The 25,517-nt window shown below is 38.9% G+C and overlaps 1 protein-coding gene across 2 annotated transcripts in view; it reads left to right on the top strand.

The window, feature by feature from the left end:
• The window catches only part of morc3a (MORC family CW-type zinc finger 3a), a 53,938-nt gene that overhangs the window by 3,053 nt on the left and 25,368 nt on the right, over positions 1–25,517 (top strand). For both annotated transcript variants that reach the window (XM_061879149.1, XM_061879150.1), the window contains 12 exons: positions 7,715–7,787; positions 11,638–11,770; positions 11,899–12,125; positions 12,230–12,386; positions 14,122–14,260; positions 17,835–17,963; positions 18,055–18,174; positions 20,617–20,714; positions 20,793–20,894; positions 21,194–21,322; positions 23,963–24,037; positions 24,143–24,182. In XM_061879149.1, the coding sequence (XP_061735133.1) occupies positions 7,715–7,787; positions 11,638–11,770; positions 11,899–12,125; positions 12,230–12,386; positions 14,122–14,260; positions 17,835–17,963; positions 18,055–18,174; positions 20,617–20,714; positions 20,793–20,894; positions 21,194–21,322; positions 23,963–24,037; positions 24,143–24,182 (1,422 nt within the window). The remainder of the gene's footprint in view (positions 1–7,714; positions 7,788–11,637; positions 11,771–11,898; positions 12,126–12,229; positions 12,387–14,121; positions 14,261–17,834; positions 17,964–18,054; positions 18,175–20,616; positions 20,715–20,792; positions 20,895–21,193; positions 21,323–23,962; positions 24,038–24,142; positions 24,183–25,517) is intronic.

The following is a 25,517-nucleotide window of genomic DNA, read 5'->3' as shown; positions in this document are numbered from 1 at the left end:
ACAATTTACTTACATATAAGCAGTTTTCATGAGGAAACTTCCACATGGAATCGATGTGTCCATTGTGTTGTTGTAGCGTGTTTACTACAGTGTTTTATCAACAGAACCTTGCTAAATAATGTTAAAAACTTAGACCAAGAAATGTCTCTTAATTTTACATATTTAATAGCAACACCCTAGTGTATCTTTATATTGCTAAATATTATTGGAAACTAAACATTGCTGGACAACAGAGAAGTAGCTAAATTTAACTAAACAATTGAGACAAAATACTAAGGCAGCGAATCTTTGGGTGTCCCACGATTCGATTCAATATCGATTCTTGGGGTCGCGATTCGATTATATATCGATTTTTTTTTTTTAGATTCAACGCGATTCTCAAAAACAATATTTTTCTGATTCAAAACGATTCAGTATTCATTCAATACATAGGATTTCAGCAGGATCTACCCCAGTCTGCTGACATGCTAGCAGAGTAGTAGATTTAAAAAAAAAAAAGCTTTTATAATTGTGAAGGACAATGTTTTATCAACTGATTGAAATAATGTAAATTTGTTTTAACTATTAAATGAACCAAAAATAGGAGTTATTTTATCTTTGTGAAAACATTGGACACAGTGCGTTGTCAAGCTTATGAGATGCGATGCAAGTGTAAGCCACTGTGACACTAATGTTCTTTTTTTTTTCATTAATGTCTAATGATAATGTTATTGAGGAATTTTTAACCACTGCTATGCTGAAATTATAACTTAATATTGATACTGTTGTTGATAATATTCATTTGGGATGGCGTGGCGCAGTGAAAGAGTGGCCGTGCGCAACTTGAGGGTCCTTGGTTCAATCCCCACCTAGTACCAACCCCGTCACGTCCGTTGTCTCCTGAGCAAGACACTTCACCCTTGCTCCTGATGGGTGCTGGTTAGCGCCTTGCATGGCAGCTCCCTCCATCAGTGTGTGAATGTGTGTGTGAATGGGTAAATGTGGAAGTAGTGTCAAAGCGCTTTGAGTACCTTGAAGGTAGAAAAGCGCCATACAAGTACAACCCATTTATCATTTATTTATTTACTTTTGGTTTGTTCTGTGTCGTGTTTGTGTCTCCTCAATTGCTCTGTTTATTGCAGTTCTGAGTGTTGCTGGGTCAGCTTTGGTTTTGGAATTGGATTGTATTGCTGTGTATTGTTTTGTTGGATTGATAAAAAAAAAAAAAATTTGATTTAAAAAAACAAACAAGAGAATCTATTCTAAATCGCACAACGTGAGAATCGCGATTCGTATTCGAATCGATTTTTTTCCCACACCCCTACAAAATACCATTAAAGCTACTGCAGACATCAACATATTTGGTTTTCAATGGGAGAAGAACGGCAAAAATTTATGTTCTAGGTGAATTGGCTGACAACTAAGAAACTAACAAACATCGGTAAACAAACAACATGGCAGTCGTTAAAGGTGAACTGCACCTTTTTTGGGAATTTTGCCCATCATCCACAATCCTCATTTGAGATGAGAACATGCGTCTTTGTCTTTTCTGTGTGTTCTAAATAGTGAAAAAAGGCTAACAAGAAGTGGCTAACAATGCAGCAAATAGGGATTGCCCTGTTTCACCTATGAAGCTCTCTAAAAATCATCCAAAAACCTCATCAATGTTTTATGAAAACATACATACAGCGTGTATGTATGTTTTGTAGTAACAGACACATTCATGATAACGTCCAATATTTATGATATTTTGGTCGTTTTAAGCATTTCTGCAACTTTTGCGTGTTGTCTCCGGACAAGTGCGTGCTTCCTGCCTCTTATGTCACAGCATCCGCTTTTAGCAGTGTTGTTTTGGTGATGAAAGTATTTTGGACGAAATGTGGCGCATCACTAAGTCAAAATTAAAGTGTAAGTAACAATGATTGTCAAACACACTATGTGTGGTGAAATTTGTCCTCTGCATTCGACCCATCCCCTTGTTCACCCCTTGGGAGGTGAGGGGAGCAGTGGGCAGCAGCAGCGCCGCGCCCGGGAATCATTTTTGGTGATTTAACCCCCAATTCCAACCCTTGATGCTGAGTGTTAATCAGGGAGGTAATGGGTCCCATTTTTATAGTCTTTGGTATGACTCGGCCGGGGTTTGAACTCACAACCTACCAATCTCAGGGCAGACACTCTAACCACTAAGCCACTGAGTAGGTCACCTAGTCACATTTCTATTTGGCATTCCTCGAAGGCTTCCCCATCCCCTTTCCCTACGGACAGGGTCCTAGGCACTTACTTTTGTAATTCCGGACTAAATCGCAAACTGGACAATATCTTGGAGACGCCGTCTGCTCTGCATGGCGAAATATGATGAATTTTGAGGACAAGAAATTGACAATTACAGTAAAAAGTAAAATTTTGTTTTCGCTTGCGCAGACATAAACATTCTTATCTGGATTTTTTTCCTTGGCTACAAGAGACGGGGCAAGGTCTTTGCTTTGAGATTCCCCTGAAAGAACAGTGCAGCAAAGACGCAACAAACTCCTTCCCTGTCTTTTATGGACACACACCTGTTGTTTGTGGACTTTTGTTGGACGGATTGGTGGATTTTACGAGAGCACCAAGGTCGTGGAACAAAGCCACTCTGCATGCTAACACACAAGGATCCACAGAAAATACACGCCACACAACCCACATTCTACATCCCACATCTTCGACACTTCCATTACACCCCACGTAGTACCGCGGAAAACGGACCAACGCCCCAGGTGGGTGGAGCTTTGGGCTGGATGCCCGCCCGCTCCCCCGGTTGCAAGTCTCAATCTGTATGTCACACACTATACTGCCAAAAGTATTTGGCCACCCATCCAAATGATCAGAATCCGTTGTCCTAATCACTTGGCCCGGCCACAGTGCACTTAGGCATGGAGACTGTTTCTACAAACATTCGTGAAAGAATGGGCCGCTCTCAGCAGCTCAGTGATTTTCAGCGTGGAACTGTCATAGGATGCCACCTGTGCAACAAATCCAGTCGGGAAATTTCCTGGCTCCTAAATATTCCAAAGTCAACTGTTGGTTTTATTATAAGAAAATGGGAGAGTTTGGGAACAACAGCAACTCAGCCACCAAGTGATAGGCCATGTAAACTGACAGAGGGGTCAGCGGAATCTGAACCGCATAGTGCAAAGAGGTCGCCGACTTCTGCACAATCAGTTGCTACAAAGCTCCAAACTTCATGTGACTTTCCCATTAGCCCACATGCAGTACGTAGAGAGCTTCATGGGATGGGTTTCCATGGCCGCGCGGCTGCATCTAAGCCATACATCACCAAGTCCAATGCAAAGCGTCGGATGCAGTGGTGTAAAGCTCGTCGCCACTGAACTCTAGAGCAGTGGAGACACCATTTCTGGAGTGATGAATCACGCTTTTCAATCTGACAATCTGATGGACAAGTCTGGGTTTGGAGGTTGCCAGGAGAACGGTACATTTCGGACTGCATTGAGTGTGAAATTTGGTGGAGGAGGAATCATAGTGTGAGCTTGTTTTTCAGGAGTTGGGCTTGGCCCCTTAGTTCCAGTGAAAAGAACTTTGAATGCTCCAGGATACCAAAACATTTTGGACAATTCCAGGCTCCTAACCTTGTGGGAACAATTTGGAGCGGGCTTCTTCCTCTTGTATCATAACCGTGCACCAGTGCACAAAGCAAGGTCCATAAAGACATGCATGACAAAGTCTGGTGTGGATGAACTTGACTGGCCTGCACAGAGTCCTAACCTGAACCCGATAGAACACCTTAAGTATGAATTAGAAAGTGAGAGCCAGGCCTTCTCGACCAACATCAGTGTGTGACCTCACCAATGCATTTTTGGAAGGATGATGGAAAATTCCTATAAACACACTCCGCAACCTTGTGGACAGCATTCCCAGAAGAGTTGAAGCTGTAATAGCTGCAAAAGGTGGACCGACATCATATTGAACCCTCTGGGTTAGGAATGGGATGGCACGTCAAGTCCATATGTGAGTCAGGGCAGGTGGCCAAATACTTTTGGCAATATAGTGTATGTGCTTTGCTCAAGTTTTTCCTCAAGGTGAAACAACGCGTGAGGGAGGCTAAGGACAGCTACAGGAAGAAGTTGGAGCCAAATAACATGAGGAAGTCCTGGGAATGTGTGAAAACCATCACAGGCCACAAGACAAAGACCAGAGCAGTAGAGGGGACAATAGAGAGGGCCAGCGAGATGAACAACTTCTTCAACCGGTTCAACCGTCCTCCCAACCCCCTCTTTTTCTCACTTCAACACACCTCCCCCCCAGCCATGGCAGCACCCCCGTCATCCTGCATAGCGTTATGAGTAGCCAGAGGAGCCTGTTCAGTGCTAGACTGCTTCATCCCAAGTGCAGGACTAATAGACTCAAAAACTCCTTTGTCCCACACGCCGTTAGACTGTAAAAACTCCTCTCTGGGTCGGGGTGCGGGGGGTACTAGGATGACAGGGGATGCAAAACAATAACAGTGCAATATGTTTTCATTACATGGTCACTACTGCCTACTTTCTCTTGTTATATTCTTATTTTACTGTTGTATTTTTATTCCCATTGTTGCTTTTTAGTTTTTATTCTTATTGTAATATTTCTCTATTTTGTTTCCATTTAAACCCCCATTCTTTACTTTTTACTTTTTTTAAATTGATCTCAACTCTGTAAACTGCTGCTGGAATTTTAATTTTCCTCAAGGAACTCTCCTGAAGGAATCAATAAAGTACTATCTATCTATCTATCCCCCTCCATCACCTCTACGCAGATATTAGTCATCTCTGTGGACCAGGTCCGAGATCAATTGAGGAAGCTACAATCTAGGAAAGCAGCAGGCCCAGACAAGGTGTGCTCCCGACTCCTCAAGACTTGTGCTGCAGAACTGGGTGAATCACTCCAGGAGATCTTCAACCTCAGCCTGCAGCGGGGGAGACGTTGTGCATCGTTCCAGTTCCCAAAAAGAACCTGGATAAAGGGAAATGACTATCCTGTTCCTGGACTTCTCGAGTGCCTTTTAATACTATCCAGCCCCGCCTTCTTCAGGACAAGCTGGACAGAACGCGAGTGCACCCCCGCCTGCTTGCTTAGACTTCGAACTACCTCATTAATAAGCCGCAGTACGTCAGACTGAAGGACATCCTGTCTGACACTGTGATCAGCAGTACCTCCTAAGAAGGACAGCTCCACGCAGGAGAAACTGATCAGGCGGGCCGGCTCTACGGTCGGAATGAAACTGGACTCTGGTGACGGTGGCAGAGAAGAGGACTGTGGGAAAACTAGTGAGCATCATGGGTGATACCAGTCACCCTCTGCATACCGTTATCAGTAGCCAAAGGAGCCCGTTCACTGCTCCCAAGTGCAGGACTAATAGACTAAAAAACTCCTTTGTCCCACAAGCCATCAGACCATAACAGTATTCTCTGGGGGCGAGGGGTGTACTAGGATGACAGGGGATGCAGAGCAATAACACTGAAATAAACTGCAACAAAAAACAGAGCAATAAACAGCAATAACAGTGCAATACATTTTAAAGTTGAAATATACACATGACATCTTTCACGTAATCGACAGTATTACCGTTTTTCATAACATGGTCACTACTGCCCAGTTTCTCTTGTTTTATTATTTTACTGTTATATTTTTATTCTTCTTACTTTTTATTTTTATATTTGTTTTATTTTATTTCCATTTATACCTCCATTATTTACTTTTTAAATTATATCTCCATTCTGCACACTGCTGCTGGAATTGTAATTTTCTTGAGGGAACTCTCCTGAAGGAATTAATGAAGTACTATCTATCTATTGTAGTGTGAGTGAGAAAAAAGGCAATATATCTCTATGCCAGTAGAGCAGGGGTCCCCAAACTACGGCCCCCCAGCGTCCAAAATCCGCGAAGTCCCAAGTAAAAAAAAAAAAAAAGTTTCTTAATTATTATTTTTTTTTAATCTGTCCATTTTCTACCATCTTCTATAGCCACTCAGGCAAATCATATCGTCAAAAAATGCATTTTACCATCGATAACATGACATGCCGCAAGTGCGCTCTATAAGTCACTTAGAGCGCGAGGAATATATATATATATATATATAAATATATATATATATATATATATATATACTGTATACACACACACACTTGTATATATACGTATATATGTTGGGAGAGGGTTCCTGGTTCAATCCTTACCATCAGTGTGTGAATGTGGAAATAATATCAAAGCACTTTGAGTACCTTGAAGGTAGAAAAGCGCTATACAAGTATAACCCATAACCTGTACACACACACACACACATTTATATATGTGTGTGTATATATATATATATATATATATATACTGTATATATATGTGTGTGTGTGTGTATATATATATATAATATAATCCAATTAAGAGATTATATATATATATATATATATATATATATATATATATATATATATATATATATATATATATATATATATATATATATATAGATATATAGATATGTATATATATATATATATATAGATATATAGATATGTATATATATATATATCTATATATATATATATATATATATATATATATATACATAAGTTTTACCCCAATGCGGCCCTGGAGTCAAAAAGTTTGGGGACCCCTGCAGTAGAGTGTCTGTGTTGGCGCCTACTACAACAGTGTTGCTATAGCTTGGTAAATATGCAGGTCACAGTATGTAAATGGGGCGTCATTTGTGGTTTTTGGATGTTTTTCTTTTAAAGGGCTTTATAGGCGGAAAAACAGACTTCTCATTATCTGCATTGTAAGCCGCCTCTTGCTCGCAGTTTGTCATCATTTAGAATGCACATAAAAGAGAACCCCTTTCAAATCTCCATCAAATATATATTTGCTGATACACAAATACATATACCTTTTTTTTCTTGGCTTAATGCTTTATTTGTGAAGCCATCCAGATTAAAAAAAATATGTGCCTCCATTATTTTGTACTTCTAATTAATCCCTGAGAGTGCGGAAGAAAATGTGGTCAACCAGATAGCTGTTGAATTTTTAAAATCTTAAAAATGTTTTTCTTAAGGTTGTGTGGACCCACACTATAACATTCACATATTTTTTTGATGATATCTGCCACTAAGGATGCTGGAAAAATTGTTTCCCATCCAAAGTGGGATTCTTATTTATTACAATTCTAAATCATTTGAACATTTTCAAGAATCTCTTTTTAAAGCAGATCATCCAAGAGGAGCTTTTGAATCCTGACGTCTTGTTTTGAAAAAGTCTTATCATAACTCGCACCTGGGTATAAGTTGCTTAGGGACATTAAATTGGCCCCAGTGTGTGAATGCGAGTGTAAATGTTTGCCTATCTGTGTTGGCTCTCCAATGAGGTGGCGACTTGTCCAGGGTGTACCCCGCTTTCCGCCCAAGTGCAGCTGGAATAGGCTCCAGCCCCTGCCGCCCCCTAAAGGGACTAGCGGTAAAAAAATGGATCGATGGATATTTTTTACACGCAATAATGTATTGCTAGAATTGGTTTGAATTGAGAATCGTGTCGAATGAAGAATCAATTCTGAATCAAAGTGGAATTGAATCATGAGTTATCCCTATTTGCTCATAATCTGTACATGGTGACCATATTCAATGTTTGCTTTTCATATGTGAACCTGAACTAAGGGTGGGGGTCGGCATGTTGGTCATGTGGTTGCAACCCAGTAATTGTTTTGCTTCACTTCATGCAGCTTTGTCCTAAGTTTCTTCATACGAATTCTACCAGCCACACCTGGCCCTTCAGCGCCATCGCCGAGCTCATAGGTGAGTCAACATCCATGAATAGGTAAATGTACATTTGTATCACTGGAAACCGTCACAGGCTTTAAAAACCATTGGAGTAATTTTGCTAAAAAAATACTATTGTAAATCCTAATGCCAGCTACAGCTTTGACGTTAAAATCATGATAGATAAAACGCTACTATGAAACCGTTTGCTAATATCTGACTGTAAACTCTTTATCATTGTTATATTTAGGTTGCGGTTTTTGTTGATTAGTTAGCAAGATTATGCAAAAAAACTATTTTTGAAAGAACCTATTAAAATATGGCACGGATCCAGATCAATACGGAGAAATGTATCACTGTTGTCTGTATGCATTGGCCAAGTGTCGCAGTGACCATCCACATCCGTTAGATAGAGCTGTGGCTGTCAATGGCAACTTGGTAATGTTGTTACCTTGTTCATTTTAAATCAAATTATACTTTCATGTATTCAGCCTCAGCCGAGGTCTGCACTTTATTAATTGGCATTCTAGATAACTTGGAATCCAAACAATGTTAACACCTGACTAACACACATATAAATTAAAGATACAGAAGCTGAGGAAAGGCTTTATTTTTAGGCATGTAACCATATTGTGACCAAAATGATAATGGTTATCGTTATCGTGGAATTGTTAAATGTGCTCCAAAAGTACATACACACTGAAATCTTTTGACCAAATTTACTAAGACTTAACTAAATAAACTAAAATAAATAGACACCTAAATTTGCATGCTTTTTGTTTATGCTTCACTGATAGTGTTTTAGTCTTTGTGTTTTCTCTGATTTAATGGCTAAGCTTTTGTTGTTTTCAATATTGGTATGTATTGTAGCACTTTAAGATTTTTATTTAAATTAAAAGTGTAAAACAAATAAAATCTATAAGTAGGGCTAGGCGATATTGCTTTTTTTTAATATCGCGATATTTTTAGGCCATATCGCGATATACGATATATATTACGATATTTTGCCTTGGCCTTGAATGAACACTTGATGCATATAATCACAGCAGTATGATGATTATATGTGTATACATTAAAACATTGTTCCTCATACTGCATTAATATATACTACTTTTAAACTTTCATGCAGAGAGGGAAATCACAACTAAGTCAATTAACCAAAAGGGTATTTATTAAAGTTATTAAGCAATGGCACAAACATTCAAGTCATTTCCAAAACATAAAGTGCAAGATTGTCAGAGACATTTTAAGTGTCAAATAAAAATGAGCTGCATATTAGGAAATCAAATAGTATTCGTCCTTCACTATGTGGTATGTTACTAAGGTAATGAAATTCTCTTCATTCTCTAGCGAGTCACTTTTCAAATGATGCTACATATTAGCAGTAATGCTACTTTTTATAGCAACGCTCCCCCCCCCACACACTTGACAAATTAAGGTTGTCTGTTCGACATATTCCAACTTGAAGCCAAACCACCGCCAGACGATGAAAACCCTGCAGTTTTTATTGGGAATTAACTCTTCCTTTATTTGTTACCAGATCCGCACCTTATTTCTCTCGTACGGCTACGTTAGCAGCTAACATTGCCCAGTATGCTACCTCTCTGCTCTGCGAGTGCGGACACGTATGTGACGTATGACGTGACAGTATGTAAGAATGTGCGCCTGCTTGTCTGTGAGGAGAGACAGGAAAGAGTGAGAAGAGCCTGAATGCCCGCAGCTAAAAGCAACTGCGTGAGAACGTATACTCGAATATTACGATATAGTCACTTTCTATATCGCACAGAGACAAACCCGTGATATATCATATATATCGATACATCGCCCAGCCCCATCTATAAGTATTATTTAATATTTCTGGCGGGCGTTGTGGCCTCCTACTCTGTTAAACGGTCCTCGAACGCCTCCGTCTTGTCTTCCTTCATTCAGTCTGTTTTTAGAGAGCCCAGCTTGAGGTTCAATGTGCACAATTTAATAGCTTAGATTCTCATACAATGTGTTTAGTACAGTACTGTATGCAGTGGTGGGCCGTGCGTTTCCCACCTAGGCGTTCAGATGTCAGGTTCAAACACCGATGACATTTATTAAATAAGACATGAAACAAGTCCAGGGTGTACCACCCGGATATAGCTGTGATAGGCCCCAGCATCCCCCTGACATAGATGTGTGATATGTCATGCAGAAGGTCTGTGCTCTGGACATGAATGCCATACATAAATATTATTTCCATCCATCCATCCATCCATCATCTTCCGCTTAGCCGAGGTCGGGTCGCGGGGGCAACAGCCTAAGCAGGGAAACCCAGACTTCCCTCTCCCCAGCCACTTCGTCTAGCTCTTCCCGGGGGATCCCGAGGCGTTCCCAGGCCAGCCGGGAAACATAGTCTTCCCAACGTGTCCTGGGTCTTCCCCGTGGCCTCCTACCGGTTGGACGTGCCCTAAACACCTCCCTAGGGAGGCGTTCGGGTGGCATCCTGACCAGATGCCCGAACCACCTCATCTGGCTCCTCTCGATGTGAAGGAGCAGCGGCTTTACTTTGAGTCCCTCCCGGATGGCAGGGCTTCTCACCCTATCTCTAAGGGAGAGCCCCGCCACACGGCGGAGGAAACTCATTTCGGCCGCTTGTACCCGTGATCTTATCCTTTCCGTCATGACCCAAAGCTCATGACCATAGGTGAGGATGGGAACGTAGATCGACCGGTAAATTGAGAGCTTTGCCTTCCGGCTCAGCTCCTTCTTCACCACAACGGATCGGTACAACGTCCGCATTACTGAAGACGCCGCACCGATCCGCCTGTCGATATTATTATTATTATTATTAATATTATTTCCAGCTGAGCATAATTGTACTGAATAGAAACACAGTGATAGATCTGTATGGTCCTTATAAGATGATGACATAACTTTGCACCTTGCACTGCGAACTTAGTTGACTTGTTTAAGATTTAAAAAACAGGTGTTAAGACTTCCATGCTGTGAGATGTTACATGATGTTAGTTGTGTACAACCTCTTGTGCTAATAAAATACTATTTACACCAGTTACTTGTACATATAGTACCGATCAATACCAGTATCGCTAAGGAATATCGATATTAGTATTGATACAATTCTAACAATATACATCCCTTCAAATAACACAAAATAGCTGTGGAGAGTTATGGGTGATTGTTAGAGCTCAGAGTTTCTACTATTGTCAGCTATCAGCGCTGTTATTAGTATGAAGCATTCTCTTGCTCTACACACATAATCCCACATAGCTAAACAAGCTGAAATGACCACAATAGCATTATGCAAGGCACAGAGAGCATATAGCCAACAGTTGAATTAAGGGAAGAGAATGTGAACTGGGACTTTAAACACACAAAACAAATCAGATTAGTAGATAAATCATTAATACATGGAAGCATACTGTATGAACGCAACATGCAGCCATTCAGTGGTGCCTTTGTGTGCTAAGGGTGCTGTTTGTTGGAAAATAAACTAATGTCAACTAAGCTGGCGTCATACCTTAGGTCTTTACCCTCTCGCACAAATTGCTTCGGCATAAGGGAAGAAGGTTCTGCAAAGAAACTCTAATAAGACAAACAGAAGGAGGATGTGGAACAATTTTAGCGGAATTCTGCGATGCCTGCTATGATTTAACCACACTAATGCCACAGACCACAGCTCCCCAGTGACACGTCGTGAAAATGCAATTTTTCATCCAGAGTTTGGTTTTGGAAGAAGCTATTGCTGGCACTGCTGAGGACTGTTAGTGCAACAGTACATCTGTTACACATCTAGCATTTTGCAATCTGTTTGCCACAATAACACACTTCTCTTTTATTCCCTGAACACAAGTGTTAATTTCAAATAAATGAACACAGCAGTTTTTGTTTTTGACAGACAATGCCTGTGATCCAGATGTCCTGGCCAAACAGTTCTGGATTGATAAGACCATCATCCAAGGAAATGAATGCCTCACTTTTATGGACAATGGAAATGGTCTTGATCATGAGGGGATGCATAAAATGCTCAGGTACACATACTTTAATGTCGCCAGTGAGCACTTTGCTCCTTGAAAATGTTGAGACATTAGTTCTGTTCCTTGTGAAACATACTGTAATTGTTAAGTGACTCCAGTGTGTGCATATTTCCCTTTCCAAGCTTTGGCTACAGTGAGAAAGTTGCTGTGAATGGCATCCAGCCGATCGGTATGTATGGCAATGGTTTCAAATCTGGATCCATGCGTCTCGGGAAAGACGCCATCGTCTTTTCCAAGTCCAATCACACCTCGTGCGTCGGGATGCTCTCTCAAACATACCTGGAAAAGATTAGCTCCCAACAGATAATTGTGCCTATTGCCTGCTTTGAGCATACAGGCCAGAAAATCAATATCCTTTTTTGCTATATGTCAGGAAGTGTTTTTTTTTGCACATAGATGTTTCTATTTGATTTACTTTTTAGTACAAGTTTTATCCTTGACAGTCCACTTCACTGCGTGTAAGAGAGGAACACAAAGCCAGTCTGAAAGACATCTTGCAATATTCTCCTTTCAAGAGGGAGTCGGACCTGCTGACCGAGATCAGTGCCATTAGCTCCACCTGGTCCCACACGACGACCGGCACTCGCATTATAATTTGGAACCTCCGCAGGTGTGTCTAAGGTCAACACAAAATGATATGTGTGTCTGTGTGTGTTTGTTTATACATACATACATTTGTAAAGAACATTTCATGGCTGTCTTGAGTTTCCAATCATTTCTACAACTCTTATTTCCTTGTGATAGAGTGATTGGAGCACATACTTGTTGGTCACAAAAAACATTCATGAAGTTTGGTTCTTTTAGGAATTTATTATGGGTCTACTGAAAATGTGACCAAATCTGCTGGGTCAAAAGTATACATACAGCAATGTTAATATTTGCTTACATGTCCCTTGGCAAGTTACACTGCAATGAGGCGCTTTTGGTAGCCATCCACAAGCTTTTGGCAAGCTTCTGGTGGAATTTTTGACCACTCTTCTTGACAAAATTGGTGCAGTTCAGCTAAATTTGGTAGTTTTCTGACATGGACTTGTTTCAGCAGCATTGTTCACATGTTCTCAATGGGGTTTTAGTCAGGACTTTGGGAAGGCCATTCTAAAACCTTAAAACTAACCTGATTTAGTCATTCCTTTACTCCTTTTGACGTGTGTTTGGGGTCATTGTCCTGTTGGAACACCCAACTGCGCCCAAGACCCAACCTCCGGGATGATGATTTTAGGTTGTCCAAAATAATTTGGAGGTAATCCTCCTTTTTCCTTGTCCCATTTACTCTCTGTAAAGCACCAGTTCCTTTGGCAGCAAAACAGGCCCAGAGCAAATTACTACCACCGTCATGCTTGATGGTAGGAATGGTTGGTGTTCCTGGGATTAAAGGCCTCACCTTTTCTCCTCCAAACATATTGCTGGGTATTGTGGCCAAACAGCTCAATTTGTGTTTCATCTGACATCACATGGACAAAGATAAGAACTTCTTGAGGAAAGTTCTGTGGTCAGATGAAACACAAATTGAGCTATTTGGCCACAATACTCAGCGATATGTTTGGAGGAGAAAAGGTGAGGCCTTTAATCCCAGGAACACCATTCCCTACCATCAAGCATGGTGGTAGTAGTATTATGCTCTGGGCCTGATTTGCTGCCAATGGAACTGGTGCTTTACAGAGAGTAAATGGGACAATGAAAAAGGAGGATTACCTCCAAATTCTTCAGGACAACCTAAAATCATCAGCCTGGAGGTTGGGTTTTGGGCCCAGTTGGGTGTTCCAACAGGACAATGACCCCAAACGTCAAAAGTGGTAAAGGAATGACTAACTCAGGCTAGAATTAAGGTTTTAGAATGGCCTTCCCAAAGTCCTGACTTAAACGAGTGGACAATGCTAAAGAAACAAGTCCATGTCAGAAAACCAACAAATTTAACTGACTGCACCAATTTTGTCAAGAAAAATGGTGAAAAATTCAACCAGAAGCTCGCCAAAAGCTTGTGGATGGCTATCAAAAGCGCCTTATTGCAGTGCAACTTGCCAAAGGACATGCTGTATGTATACATTAAACCCAGCAGATTTGGTCATATTTTCAGTAGCCCCGTAATACATTCATAAAAGAACCTCTGTACATTACTGCATATTCCTTACCGTGGGATTCCTGATTCCTGATTCTGACTCTTTACAGTACTAATCTAGGAAGCAGAGCTGCCGTCTTGTTAGATGCATAGATATGTGCTTTGATGTTTTCCAATTGAATCAATCTATTTACAGTCTTTTGTATAGTCTCCTTTCTTTGTTCACTGTACAGACCGTTGATTACATTGTTGATGCATTGCTAATACTGATCCGTCTCTCTTGTGGCAGGACATCAACTGGCACTTTAGAATTTGACTTTCATAATGACCGTTACGATATCCAAATTCCATCAGACGTCTACGAGGCGTTGAACCAGCCTGGTGAGAGAATCCCATCACACATACCTCAGAGTGTATACTCGCTAAGGGTAAGGAAACATTTTGTGTTATGCTGTCTCGCCTCGGGATGAATCCTCATGCTTTATTATCATATTCCTATGTCTTGTAATGGCGAAGCTGAGTATCATGTGTATGATGGTTATTGTTATGTTTTTAATTTATTTCAAACATGCATACAGTTACGTTATGGTGCATCACATAATTCCAGTTTCTCATTATAAAATGTCTAAAGAGGAGTAGGAAAAATCAAAGCGTGTTTAATCCTACCCCTTTGCATCACAGCAATTTTTTACATATTTTTTCTTTACTTCCTGTTAGGGTTGTACGGTATACCGGTAATAGCTTCGTACTGCGATACTAATTAATAATTTTCGGTATGATACCGTCTCTGAAACGTTGATACCGCGTCTAAGTCACGTCGTGACATTGCTGGTTTACGAGCAGACGAGCATGTTCGGCGGCACACAATCACGGAGTACCTACAAGCAGACACAGTGTGTAGACAGAAAAGGGAGAATGGGCGCATTTTAGCCTAAAAACTAACGATAAAGGTGAAGTTATAATACTGAAACGCCCTCAGGAAGAGGTGCTTTAAGACATGGCTAGCTAGCTAGCGGCTATAGTCAATCCGCCGTGGGCAGTGTTTTAGCTATTTCTAAATCACTGATCCTCGCCTCCATGATGACAAATAAATTAAGTTTCTTAAAAGCATCATCCCTGCAGGACAAGGAATAGCTAAACTTGCTTCACTACACACTGTACCTCACCGACGTCAAAATGTAAACAAACGCCATGGGTGGATCTACAGCTACCATCCACTGTAATGATATCAAGTACAGGCACGTATCTAGTCGATACTACTATGATTACGTCCATATTTTTTGGCATCACAAAATATTTCTTTTAATGTATATTATGTTTATAAACTCAGGAAATATGTCCCTGGACACATGATGACTTTGAATATGACCAATGTATGATCCTGTAACAACTTGATATCGGATTGATACCCAATTTTTTGGTATCATCCAAAACTAATGTAAAGTATCAAACAACAGAAGAATAAGTGATTATTACATATTAACAGAAGTGTAGACAGAACATGTTAAAAGAGAAAGTAAGCAGATATTAACAAGTAGATTGATAATTATTTTTCTACCACTTGTCCTTAATAATGTTGACAAAATAATAGAATGATATATGACACAATATGTTACTGCATGCGTCAGCAGAGTAATTAGGAGTCTTTGTTTGTTTACTTACTACTTAGAGACAAGTTGTCTAGTATATTCACTATTATATTTATCAATCAATCAATCAATCAATGTTTACTTATATAGCCCTAAATCACTAGTGTCTCAAAGGGCTGCACAAACCACTACGACATCCTCGGTAACTGCAATAAACAAAATATATGTTTAATGTACCCTAAGTTTTTTGTTAAAATAAAGCCAATAATGCAATTTTTTTGTGGTCCCCATTATTTAGAAAAGTGCCAAAATAATTTTAGTACCGGTACCAAAATATTGGTATCATTAACACTACTTCCTGTGGTAAATTTGTAACACAAAAAATTGAAATTTATTTAACAATTTTGGTCTCAATGTTGATATATACAAAGCTGTACATGTGTGTTCACTTAGCTTCACGTATTGCTTCCTGTTGGTTAAGTAGCAGTGGTAGGGAACCTATGGCTCTAGAGCCAGATGTGGCTCTTTTGATGACTGCACCATGCTCTGAGATAAATTTTAGCTGACATTGCTTAACACTGTAAGTAATGAATAATTCTGCTGGTAATCACAGTGTCAAAAATAACATTCAAAATATAAAACATCCTCATGCATTTTAATCCATCCATCCGGTTCCTACCGCACCTGTTCAAGAAGTCGCATTAATGGTAAAAGTATTTTATTTATTTTTGGTTACCTTCAGAATAACAATGTTATGAAAAAGAATATGAGACTTATTATACTCTAAAAATGTTGGTCTTACTTAAAACTGCACACATTTATTAAATGGCTCTCACGGAAATACTTTTTAAAATATTTGGCTGGTATGGCTCTCTCAGCCAAAAAGGTTCCCGACTCCTGATTTAAAGGATACTTATGATCATTTTGATCTACATTTTTTAAAACACTTCCTTGTAGTCTAGAACAGATCAGTGCTTCTTAACTATAGGGCCAAGTCTGTGTCTCAGCTGTCGTCTTTATGAGTAAATTCTAAAGAAAATGTAAAGTGGTTTAGCTCTATTTTACTTTGCACTTCAATTGTATCTATTGTTTATTTAAGAAACGTATGTTATTATTATTTATGATTAATTTAGTTCTAATGTATTTATTTTAGCACTGTGTGACTGTAGTTTTTATGTGTCCCTTGTTTTGCATTATATGTTAACTGGTATTTATTTTTGTTTTCACCCTGATCGAAGTGTTAATGATGAGCCTTGTGATTGACACACTGTTTCAGATCGTTTATCAACGTTTATCCCGTTGAATTTCAAAGTATTGAATATGATTAAACTTGAGTAAGAGTACTAATTCAGTGTTAATTTTTAAGTGGGCCCTGGCCCCTTCTCTATTGGAAAAGTTGGGCCCTGAGGTCAAACAAGTTAAGAACCTCAGGTCTGGATAATATGTATTGGATATGCGTCGCTGTATATTTTGCGTAACAGTCCCTTTTATAACCTGAGTTTACCATGAATTGATTAACGTCAACCCTGACTTAAACAAGTTAGTGGTCAATTGTACGGAATATGCACTGTACTGTGCGATCTACTATAAAAGTTTCAATCAATCAATCAAAGTATGTCTGCAAGATCTTTAAATGTACACTGTTTAAAAATAAATTTTGAAGTCGTCGCCACAGTTTTTTTTCTAAACACGGTCGAAAATAAACCTAAAAAAAGTTTGATAGAATCACCCGGTCACATTAGGTACATCGGCACACTTAATCGATTTAGCGCTGCATAAAAAAAAAACGTGATTATGTATATTTATGCATGTCACATGTCGATGTTATTCTGCGCATGCCACAATCATATTAAAATAAATCCTTGATCTTACCGTTTGTTGTTTCTCCACGGCCTGAAGCAGCGGAAGATTAGGTCCTCCCTCTCTGGCTGAGAGTGTTACTTGAAGTCTAAATGAGTACATCAACCTCGCTGTGAAGTCACGATGTAGCCAGACTGCAAAACCCTTTGAATAGAGGCATCCAAAACTGCATGCAAGCCCATGGCCAAATGGATGAACCTTATAATTTGATGCTGCGGCATTGTTTTACACATGTATGCAACATTGAACAACATTTATAAGTGAGAAAAGACACATTTCATAATAGGTCCCTTTAAGATATTAGGATCAATTGTGTCAAATACTTTTTCTATGTCCAAAAACACTCTGTTTTCGATGTATTGCATTGGTTATTTCTTCCATAATTGCGATGTATGCCATCAATGTTGAAATGTATCCCTATTGGTTGTCTGCTGGTGTTCCACTTTTATTCATGAGTTTGTCCAATCTGCTGTTTAAAGGATTTTTCAATGGTTTCAGAAAATTGTGAAAGTCAGAATGATGTGTATGGAATGCATGTTTTCAATGTGTGCAGGCCTACTGCAGTATTCTGTATCTGAAGCCTCACATGCAAGTGGTCATACGAGGTCAGAAGGTAAAAACTCAGCTGATCGCCAAGAGTCTGGCTCAGAGCAAAAAGGACCACTACAAGCCCAACTTCCTTGTATCCTCTATTTACAACAAAGCGCTTTCTCTTTGGTTTCCTATGAGCGACAATATTATGTTAGTTTTTGTTCCTTCACTTCTGTCATTAGAACAAACGAGTGCCAATTATTTTTGGTTACAACACCAGAAGCAAAGACCATTACGGCATCATGATGTATCACAAGAACCGACTCATTAAAGCCTATGAGCGTATAGGCTGTCAGCTTAAGGTGAGTCCTTGTTAAGAACAGCGGAGTGCTCCTGTCATATCCTCCGGAGAACCAGCATCCTCTGCAGTGGACCTTTGTTTGGTCTATTTCTTCTGAATTACACATTTCTGGGAAAAAATAGCCATGTTGTGCAAAACACAAATGTCCACTCTAGGGATGTAACGATATTAAATTTTTTTAGCAGCATTATTGTCAGGTTCAAACACTGATGGCAAAAAAAAATGGTTGTACTTGTATAGTGCTTTTATACCCCTTTTTTAAGGAGCCCAAAGCGCTTTGACAGTATTTCCACATTCATCCATTCACACTGATGGCGGGAGCTGCCATGCAAGGCGCTAACCAGGTCCCATCAGGAGCAAGGGTGAAGTGTCTTGCTCAGGGACACAACGGATGTGACTAGGATGGTAGAAGGTGGAGATTGAACCAGTAACCCTCAGATTGCTGGCACGGCCACTCTCCCAACTTCGCCACGCCGTCCCAAGAGGCAAATAACCAAACAGAGACAGAATTCAATTTGGACTCAACATTGAGGAGAGTCGTCTGTACACTGTACCCTTGTACAGTATCTCAACACGCTCTGCGAAAAGATTGCACGCCTGCTTAATTTTAATTCTGGACCCTCCCCGACCACATGGCCACAGCTATTTCCAAAGGACAAAGGTCGCAAAAAGGTTGTAAACAATTCACAGAAAAGGTCAGTTCAAAAAGACTTTATAAAATAGTTTCAAAAGAGGTCCATAAAATAGTTCAAAAAGACGTTCGTAGAACACTTTAAAAAGAGGTCCATAAAATAGTTCAAAAAGAGTTCACCTGGAAATTGGGCAGATCCTGCAATCTCTCCGCTTTGAAGTCCTTGGGTTAGAACAATATCTTTCTGTTGATTACATACATGAGAGAAAACAGAAACACCTTCATCTTGCTTTCCCCCCACACAATGGAGTTTTACGAGCCTTACTCTTGGTAGGTTTCAAAGGCAGCTTTTGTCTTTTCACCAGACCCTCAATGTAACACAAAGTTTTTGTGATAATTTAGAAACAATTATTCTAACAGTTATCGTGACCAAAATGATTACGGTTCTCTTTATTCTCGTGGTATATTTTGAATGTGCTGAAAAAATGCACTACATCAAAATCTTTTGAACAAGTTATTTTTTATAATAACTAAATTAAATAGATACACTGATAGAAAACCCATTATCTTGCATGTTTTCTGTTTGTTATACTTTACTGATCATGTTTTATTCCTACTATTTTATCTGTTTTCATGGTTAAACTTCTATTCTTTTAGCCTTGGCGGGCATTTTGGCGTCCGACTCTGTTCAACGTTGGTTGAACACACCGTAAGAACACCTCTGTCTCGTATTCCTCTGACTATAGAACGACTGTAATGTGTTTATTTAAGTTTAGATTGGGGTATGTTGCATCTTAATGGGGAAAAATGTTAATGTTTCTTGTTTTCACGTTAGCATTTAAAATGGCACGCTGGTGCCAGTCAGTCTGTGAGTTTATCAAAGTGCCGTTATCAATCACGGTTTTTCTATCATTTGAACTTAATACAGTTGGGAGTTTTACCACTGTTATCATTAATACCGTGTATTGTTACATCCCTAGTCTACTGCAGAGGATGCTGGAGGAGGATATCGAAGATGTTTGATTAGTGTTTTTGTAATGGGGCTCATGCCTTTTTCTTTTAATTTGGGCTGTCAAGCAATTACATTTTTTATTTAGGTTAATCACATGGTTGCTGTGGATTAATTTTGATAAATCACAATTTAATATCATTCATTTTTAATCTCTATTAATCGTGTTATATTTTGCATGAGCAAAGAGACACAAGGAAGAAGGAAGTACAGTATATATGCTTGTAACTTGTTTATAAAACACTTTGTTCATGTTACAAAACATCTGTGTTTTGTCTAAACAAATATTTATCAGCCTTAATGTGGACGTGTTACTGCTTTTCTTTTAATTAATGTGATATTTTAAGATGGAAGTGCTTCAGTAAAATAACAAAAAAACTCCTTTCTGCAGAGTTTCCGTAATAATTTGTTGCTCGATTGTTTTGTTACCTGAAACTTAACATTGTAAGGGCCAACGTGCTGTTTAGCGTTTTCCCATATTGACTTGTTAGCTTCTGCAGCCTGTAACTGGATTTTTAATGTCCATTTGTGCATGTGTGAGAGTAACACTATTTGGACAAACTGCCCAAAATACAGTATGTTCTGTGTTTCAGGGATTTTTAGTATTTTGCGCTGTATTTGTGTTAATTGCGTAATTTTTTTTAACTCGGGTTGATCATGGTGTTGGATTAATTCAATTGATTGCATTTTTTTCGACAGCCTTGTTTCAATGTCTGACTGTACGTATTTATGACACACTAAAAGAATAATTGTGAAGGAAGAAGCCTAATGTTGCACAGCCTGACATTATTTTGCTATTGCAGCCCAATAGCAAAGGTGTCGGGGTCATCGGGGTCATAGAGTGCAACTTTCTGGACCCTACACACAACAAACAAAGCTTTATAGAGACAGACAAATACAGGTAAATTGTGTCTGCCATTCCTTCAAATTTGATCAGCTTTTGGTACTTTAAATATATTGACGGCTTCATTTTTTACAGGAGAGCTATGATCAGTTTGGCGATCAAACTCGACGAATACTGTAATCAAATCCACTACAACATGAATACAAGCAACCCAGGCAGAAGCATGGCAGATATCTGGTTGGTGCTCCTCAAATATGCTATTTTGATGTTTACACATAAAAAAATTCCACTACATACTAGAGAAGACATTTTTAAAGCTTTTTTAAAACACTTTTGTGGTCACGACAGGAAATATTTCAAGACAGAAGGGAATTCTAGCGATTTTGTGCAAACATGTGCAATCACATTTAAGAAAAGAAACGAGGGAAGCAGGATCATTCTTACCCTACTATAACATCCGACTGATTCCGAATGTGGGCTGATATGTGATGTATTTTACACCTAAATCCTCTAAAAGGTTTCTCTTTTGTGCACAGTAAGGGTCCAGATCAGAACTGGGTGCAATGTGACAGTTGCCAGAAATGGCGCAAACTTCCTGATGGTGTCGACTGCAGCAGGCTGCCTGACAGCTGGTTCTGTCACATGAATCCCGAACCTCAGTTCAGGTAATCACAGTATTATAGTATAATTTAGTGTGTAACTTAACAAGAAAAAACAACAAATTAGATTTTTTTTTAATATATTGCAAACATTATTTTTAGTGTTGGGAATCTTTGGGCACCTCACAATTTGATTTCGATTCCACAGGATTCTCTTAATATATTATCTGTTTAATAGATTACAATAAACATCCTTTTAAAACAGGTTATAGGTTACAAAAGCTCATCTTAGCTGCAGTGTTGGCCTAAAGACATATTTTATAAATGTATTTTTAAAATGTTGTTTACAAAAGTCACGGAATGTTGGTCAATCTAATAAAAGAAAATATAGCTACTCCAACCCAATTCCAGTGATACAAAACTTAAAATACTTATTTGAAAAGCAATTGAGAGGACATACAAAACCCGAAACCAGTGCAGTTGGCATGTTGGTAAATGGTAAATAAAAACAGAATACAATGAAATGCAAATCATTGTAAACTGGACTACAGGCAGGCTAGTTTAGTACCCGCACTCTTTTACTACAAAGCCACGATTTTGTAACACGTGCAGAATGTGGCTTGGCATTGTATTGCTGAAATAAGCAGGGGCGTCCATGAAAAAGACGTTGCTTGGATGGCAACATATGTTGTTCCAAAACCTGTATGTACCTTACAGCATTAATGGTGCCTTCATAGATGTGTAAGTTACCCATGCCTTGGGCACTAATACACCCCCATACCATCACAGATGCTCGCTTTTGAACTTTGCGCATATAACAATCCGAATGATTCTTTTCCTCTTTGGTCCGGAGGACACGACGTCCACAGTTTCCAAAAATAATTTGAAATGTGGACTCGTCAGACCACAAAACACTTTTCCACTTTTCATCAGTCCATTTTAGATGAGCTCGGACCCAGCGTTTCTGGGTGTTGTTGATAAATGGCTTTCGATTTGCAAAGTAAAGTTTTAACTTGCACTTACAGATGTAGCGACGAACTGTAGTTACTGACAGTGTTCCTGAGCCCATGTAGTGATATCCTTTAAACACTAATGTCGGCTTTTTATGCAGTAGTGCCTGAGGGATCGAAGGTCACAGGCATTCAATGTTGGTTTTTGGCCTTGCCGCTTACGTGCACTGATTTCTCCAGATTCTCTGAACCTTTTGATGAGATGGTGAAATCCTTAAATTCCTTGCAATAGCTTGTTGAGAAATGTTGTTCTCAAACTGTTCGACAATTTGCTCACGCATTTGTTCACAAAGTGGTGACCCTCGCCCCATCCTTGTTTGTGAATGACTGAGCATTTCATGGAAGCTCCTTTTATACCCAATCATGGCACCCACCTGTTCCCAATTAGCCTGTTCACCTGTGGGATGTTCCAAATAATTTTTTTAATGAGAATTCCTCAACTTTCTCAGTCTTGTTTGCCACTTGTGCCAGCTTTTTTGAAACATGTTGCTGGCATCAAATTCCAAATGAGGTAAATGAGGTAATGTTCAAACTGGTAAACCAAAGTTTACCAGTTTGAACATTAAGTATCATGTCTTTGCAGTCTATTCAATGGAATATAAGTTGAAAAGGATTTGCAAATCATTGTATTCTGTTTTTATTTACAATTTACATACTGTGCCAACTTCACTAGTTTGGGGTTTTATATAATCCAATACTTTTTAAGTGAAATTGTAAATATAAAGGAAAACCAATAATTGATAAAGGCAAGAGAATAAATAATAATAATATTGATAATCGTTGTAATGTTTCTAATTCAAAGAATGGTTCTTGAAACAAAATTGAAAAAAAATGTTTTATATATTTTTCAAAATCCATCCATTTTCTACCGCTTGTCCCTTTTGGGGTCACGGGGGGTGCTGGAGCCTATCTCAGCAGCATTCGGGCGGAAGGTGGGGTACAACCTGGACAAGTCGCCACCTCATCGCACAGATAGACAGACAACATTCACACACACATTCACACACTAAGGGCAATTTAGTGTTGCCAATCAAAATCGATTCTTGAAAATTATACATCAATTTAAAGTCGTAATACATACCGTAAAAAAAATCTAAATTTGGATGTCAATGAGAAGTTTATTTTTGATTATTACTATGATTATTATGATTATAAAATAATAGCTGTGCTTAAAATAAATACTTTCGATAATCGCTCACTGAAATTACAATTTTTTTATATTTTCTTGAAAAAGTGAAGTTATTCTTGTACTTTTAGGACTCTTCATTATGAATTTTTCCAGAATGGAAAAAAGAGTATGCGCAGGCTTTTTAGGGTAAAATTATGTGCGATTAAATGAGCCCCACATTGGTTTTCCTACTGTTTTTTTTTATTTTTATAAAAAGCACACTTTTCTGACCGGGAAAGTTTGGAGGACTTCATGGCAGTATCTAAGCTTTTAATGATAGTCTCATAAATGTTGACCCACGTGATTCAGCCTCATCTGTGCTGTTTATTGTCAATATTTACAGTCTAAATCCATAAACTGAAATTCCTGCCCTTCATTTGTCTTGGTGTAAATTATTTTCGATTCACATTCATTTGAATAAGGGTTCATTGCAAAAAGCACATTAGTTACTTCTCAATCCATAATTTGCAGTTAGATTCCAGTCATTAATTTATCCCATGATCTCATCACATGTTTTATCTTTACCAGGAGCTGCGAGGTTATGGAGGAACCTGAGGACTCAGATGATGACCAGCCATCATATCGAAAAACCTACAAACAAAAGTAGGATGTCTCTTACATTTTTAATGGATTATTGGTGGCACGAAACTTGTAAACTGGTAACGAGTATAATTTCTGCCCACTAACGTTATGTTTTGTATCTTACAGAGAGAGGGAGGACAAGATGAAGCTCACAAGAAAATCTATGGTAAGAATGTACCGTATTGTTCAAGCTATAAGTCGTGCTTTTTTCATAGTTTGACAGATCCTCTGGCTTGTACTCAGGTGCTATTTATATGTCAAAATATGCAATTAAACCTCATTCAAGCTGACTAACATGAACCAATAAGTAAAATATATAATTATAGTTCAAAATACCTTCGGTTAGTTACACAAATAATAAGTTACAGGCACATGAAATGTCCCCGAAAACGTGGAAATCCTCTTTTATTTTTCGTGTCAAAATGTAATTTCCGCGTTTTTTTTATGAAACGTTATAGCTTGTAAGGACGGGAGTGGAAGGAGGAGTGTCAAAAGATGGAGAATATTGTTTTAACAACATTCCGACTTTGAGAAGTACTTATATATCTGTGGCTTCTCAGAGCAAAAACGAACACCGGAAATGTGTCCCGTGAGAACCAGTCCGATTGCAAAGCTCTAACAATAACAAAAGTTATGTGGTGAATAATGTAAACCCACTACAATTGTTTATTTTTTATTGAATGGATCCCCATTAGCTGACGCCAAGGCGACTGATAGTCTTCCTGTGGTCCATATAGGAGCATACAAGATAAAAATACAAAGAATACATACATTACCAAACATTGTACAAAGGAAAAGTACAACATAAGAAAAAAAAAAAGCGAGTTGAACCCAGTATTTAAAATTTACATCATGTGGGCAGCTGCAATTGGTGTATCTTCAAAGCTATCTTAAATGACAATTTGCTTTGTGAGAGATTAATGTGTGATGGCAATCGATTCCAGAATGATATACATCTATACATGACCGTATGTTTGAGGAAATTGGTCCTGGGAGCAAGAAGTGCCAAATGGCCATTCCTGGCATTCCTAGTGTCATGAATATGTGTGTTTGTTGATTTTAAACACTCTTTGTAAAAGTAATCTGTCGATTTGTCTAATATGATAGTTCTAAAGAACATAAGGAGACTACAATCCATATTTTGTTAAACAGACAACCAGGACAGGTGTGAATGCATAAATGAAATATTAGTGCGCAAAGAACATTTAAGTACCAGTCTAGCCGCTCTGTTCTGAATAAGTTGCAGTTTGTTCAGGTCAGACTTAGTTGTAGCAGACCACATTATAGGACAGTAATGAAGATGACAGAAAACCAAGGAAATATAAAATAAAAATATGATCTAAACAAAATTTGTTGAACTCTCACCTCAGCCGCAGGTACTTGCCGTTCGTCTTGCCTGAACGCCGCACTGAGTTGCTCATTTATTGTTTGTAAAGCTCGCTCGTTAGCATTGTTAACATCATCTAGCTAGCTTGCTTGTTGCCGCCTTCATCCACTCACA

The sequence above is a fragment of the Nerophis ophidion genome, linkage group LG19, assembly GCF_033978795.1.
Source record: "Nerophis ophidion isolate RoL-2023_Sa linkage group LG19, RoL_Noph_v1.0, whole genome shotgun sequence".
Lineage (NCBI taxonomy): Eukaryota > Metazoa > Chordata > Actinopteri > Syngnathiformes > Syngnathidae > Nerophis > Nerophis ophidion.
The sequence above is the reverse complement of the archived record's forward strand: the minus strand, read 5'-3'. Positions and strand labels throughout refer to the sequence as shown.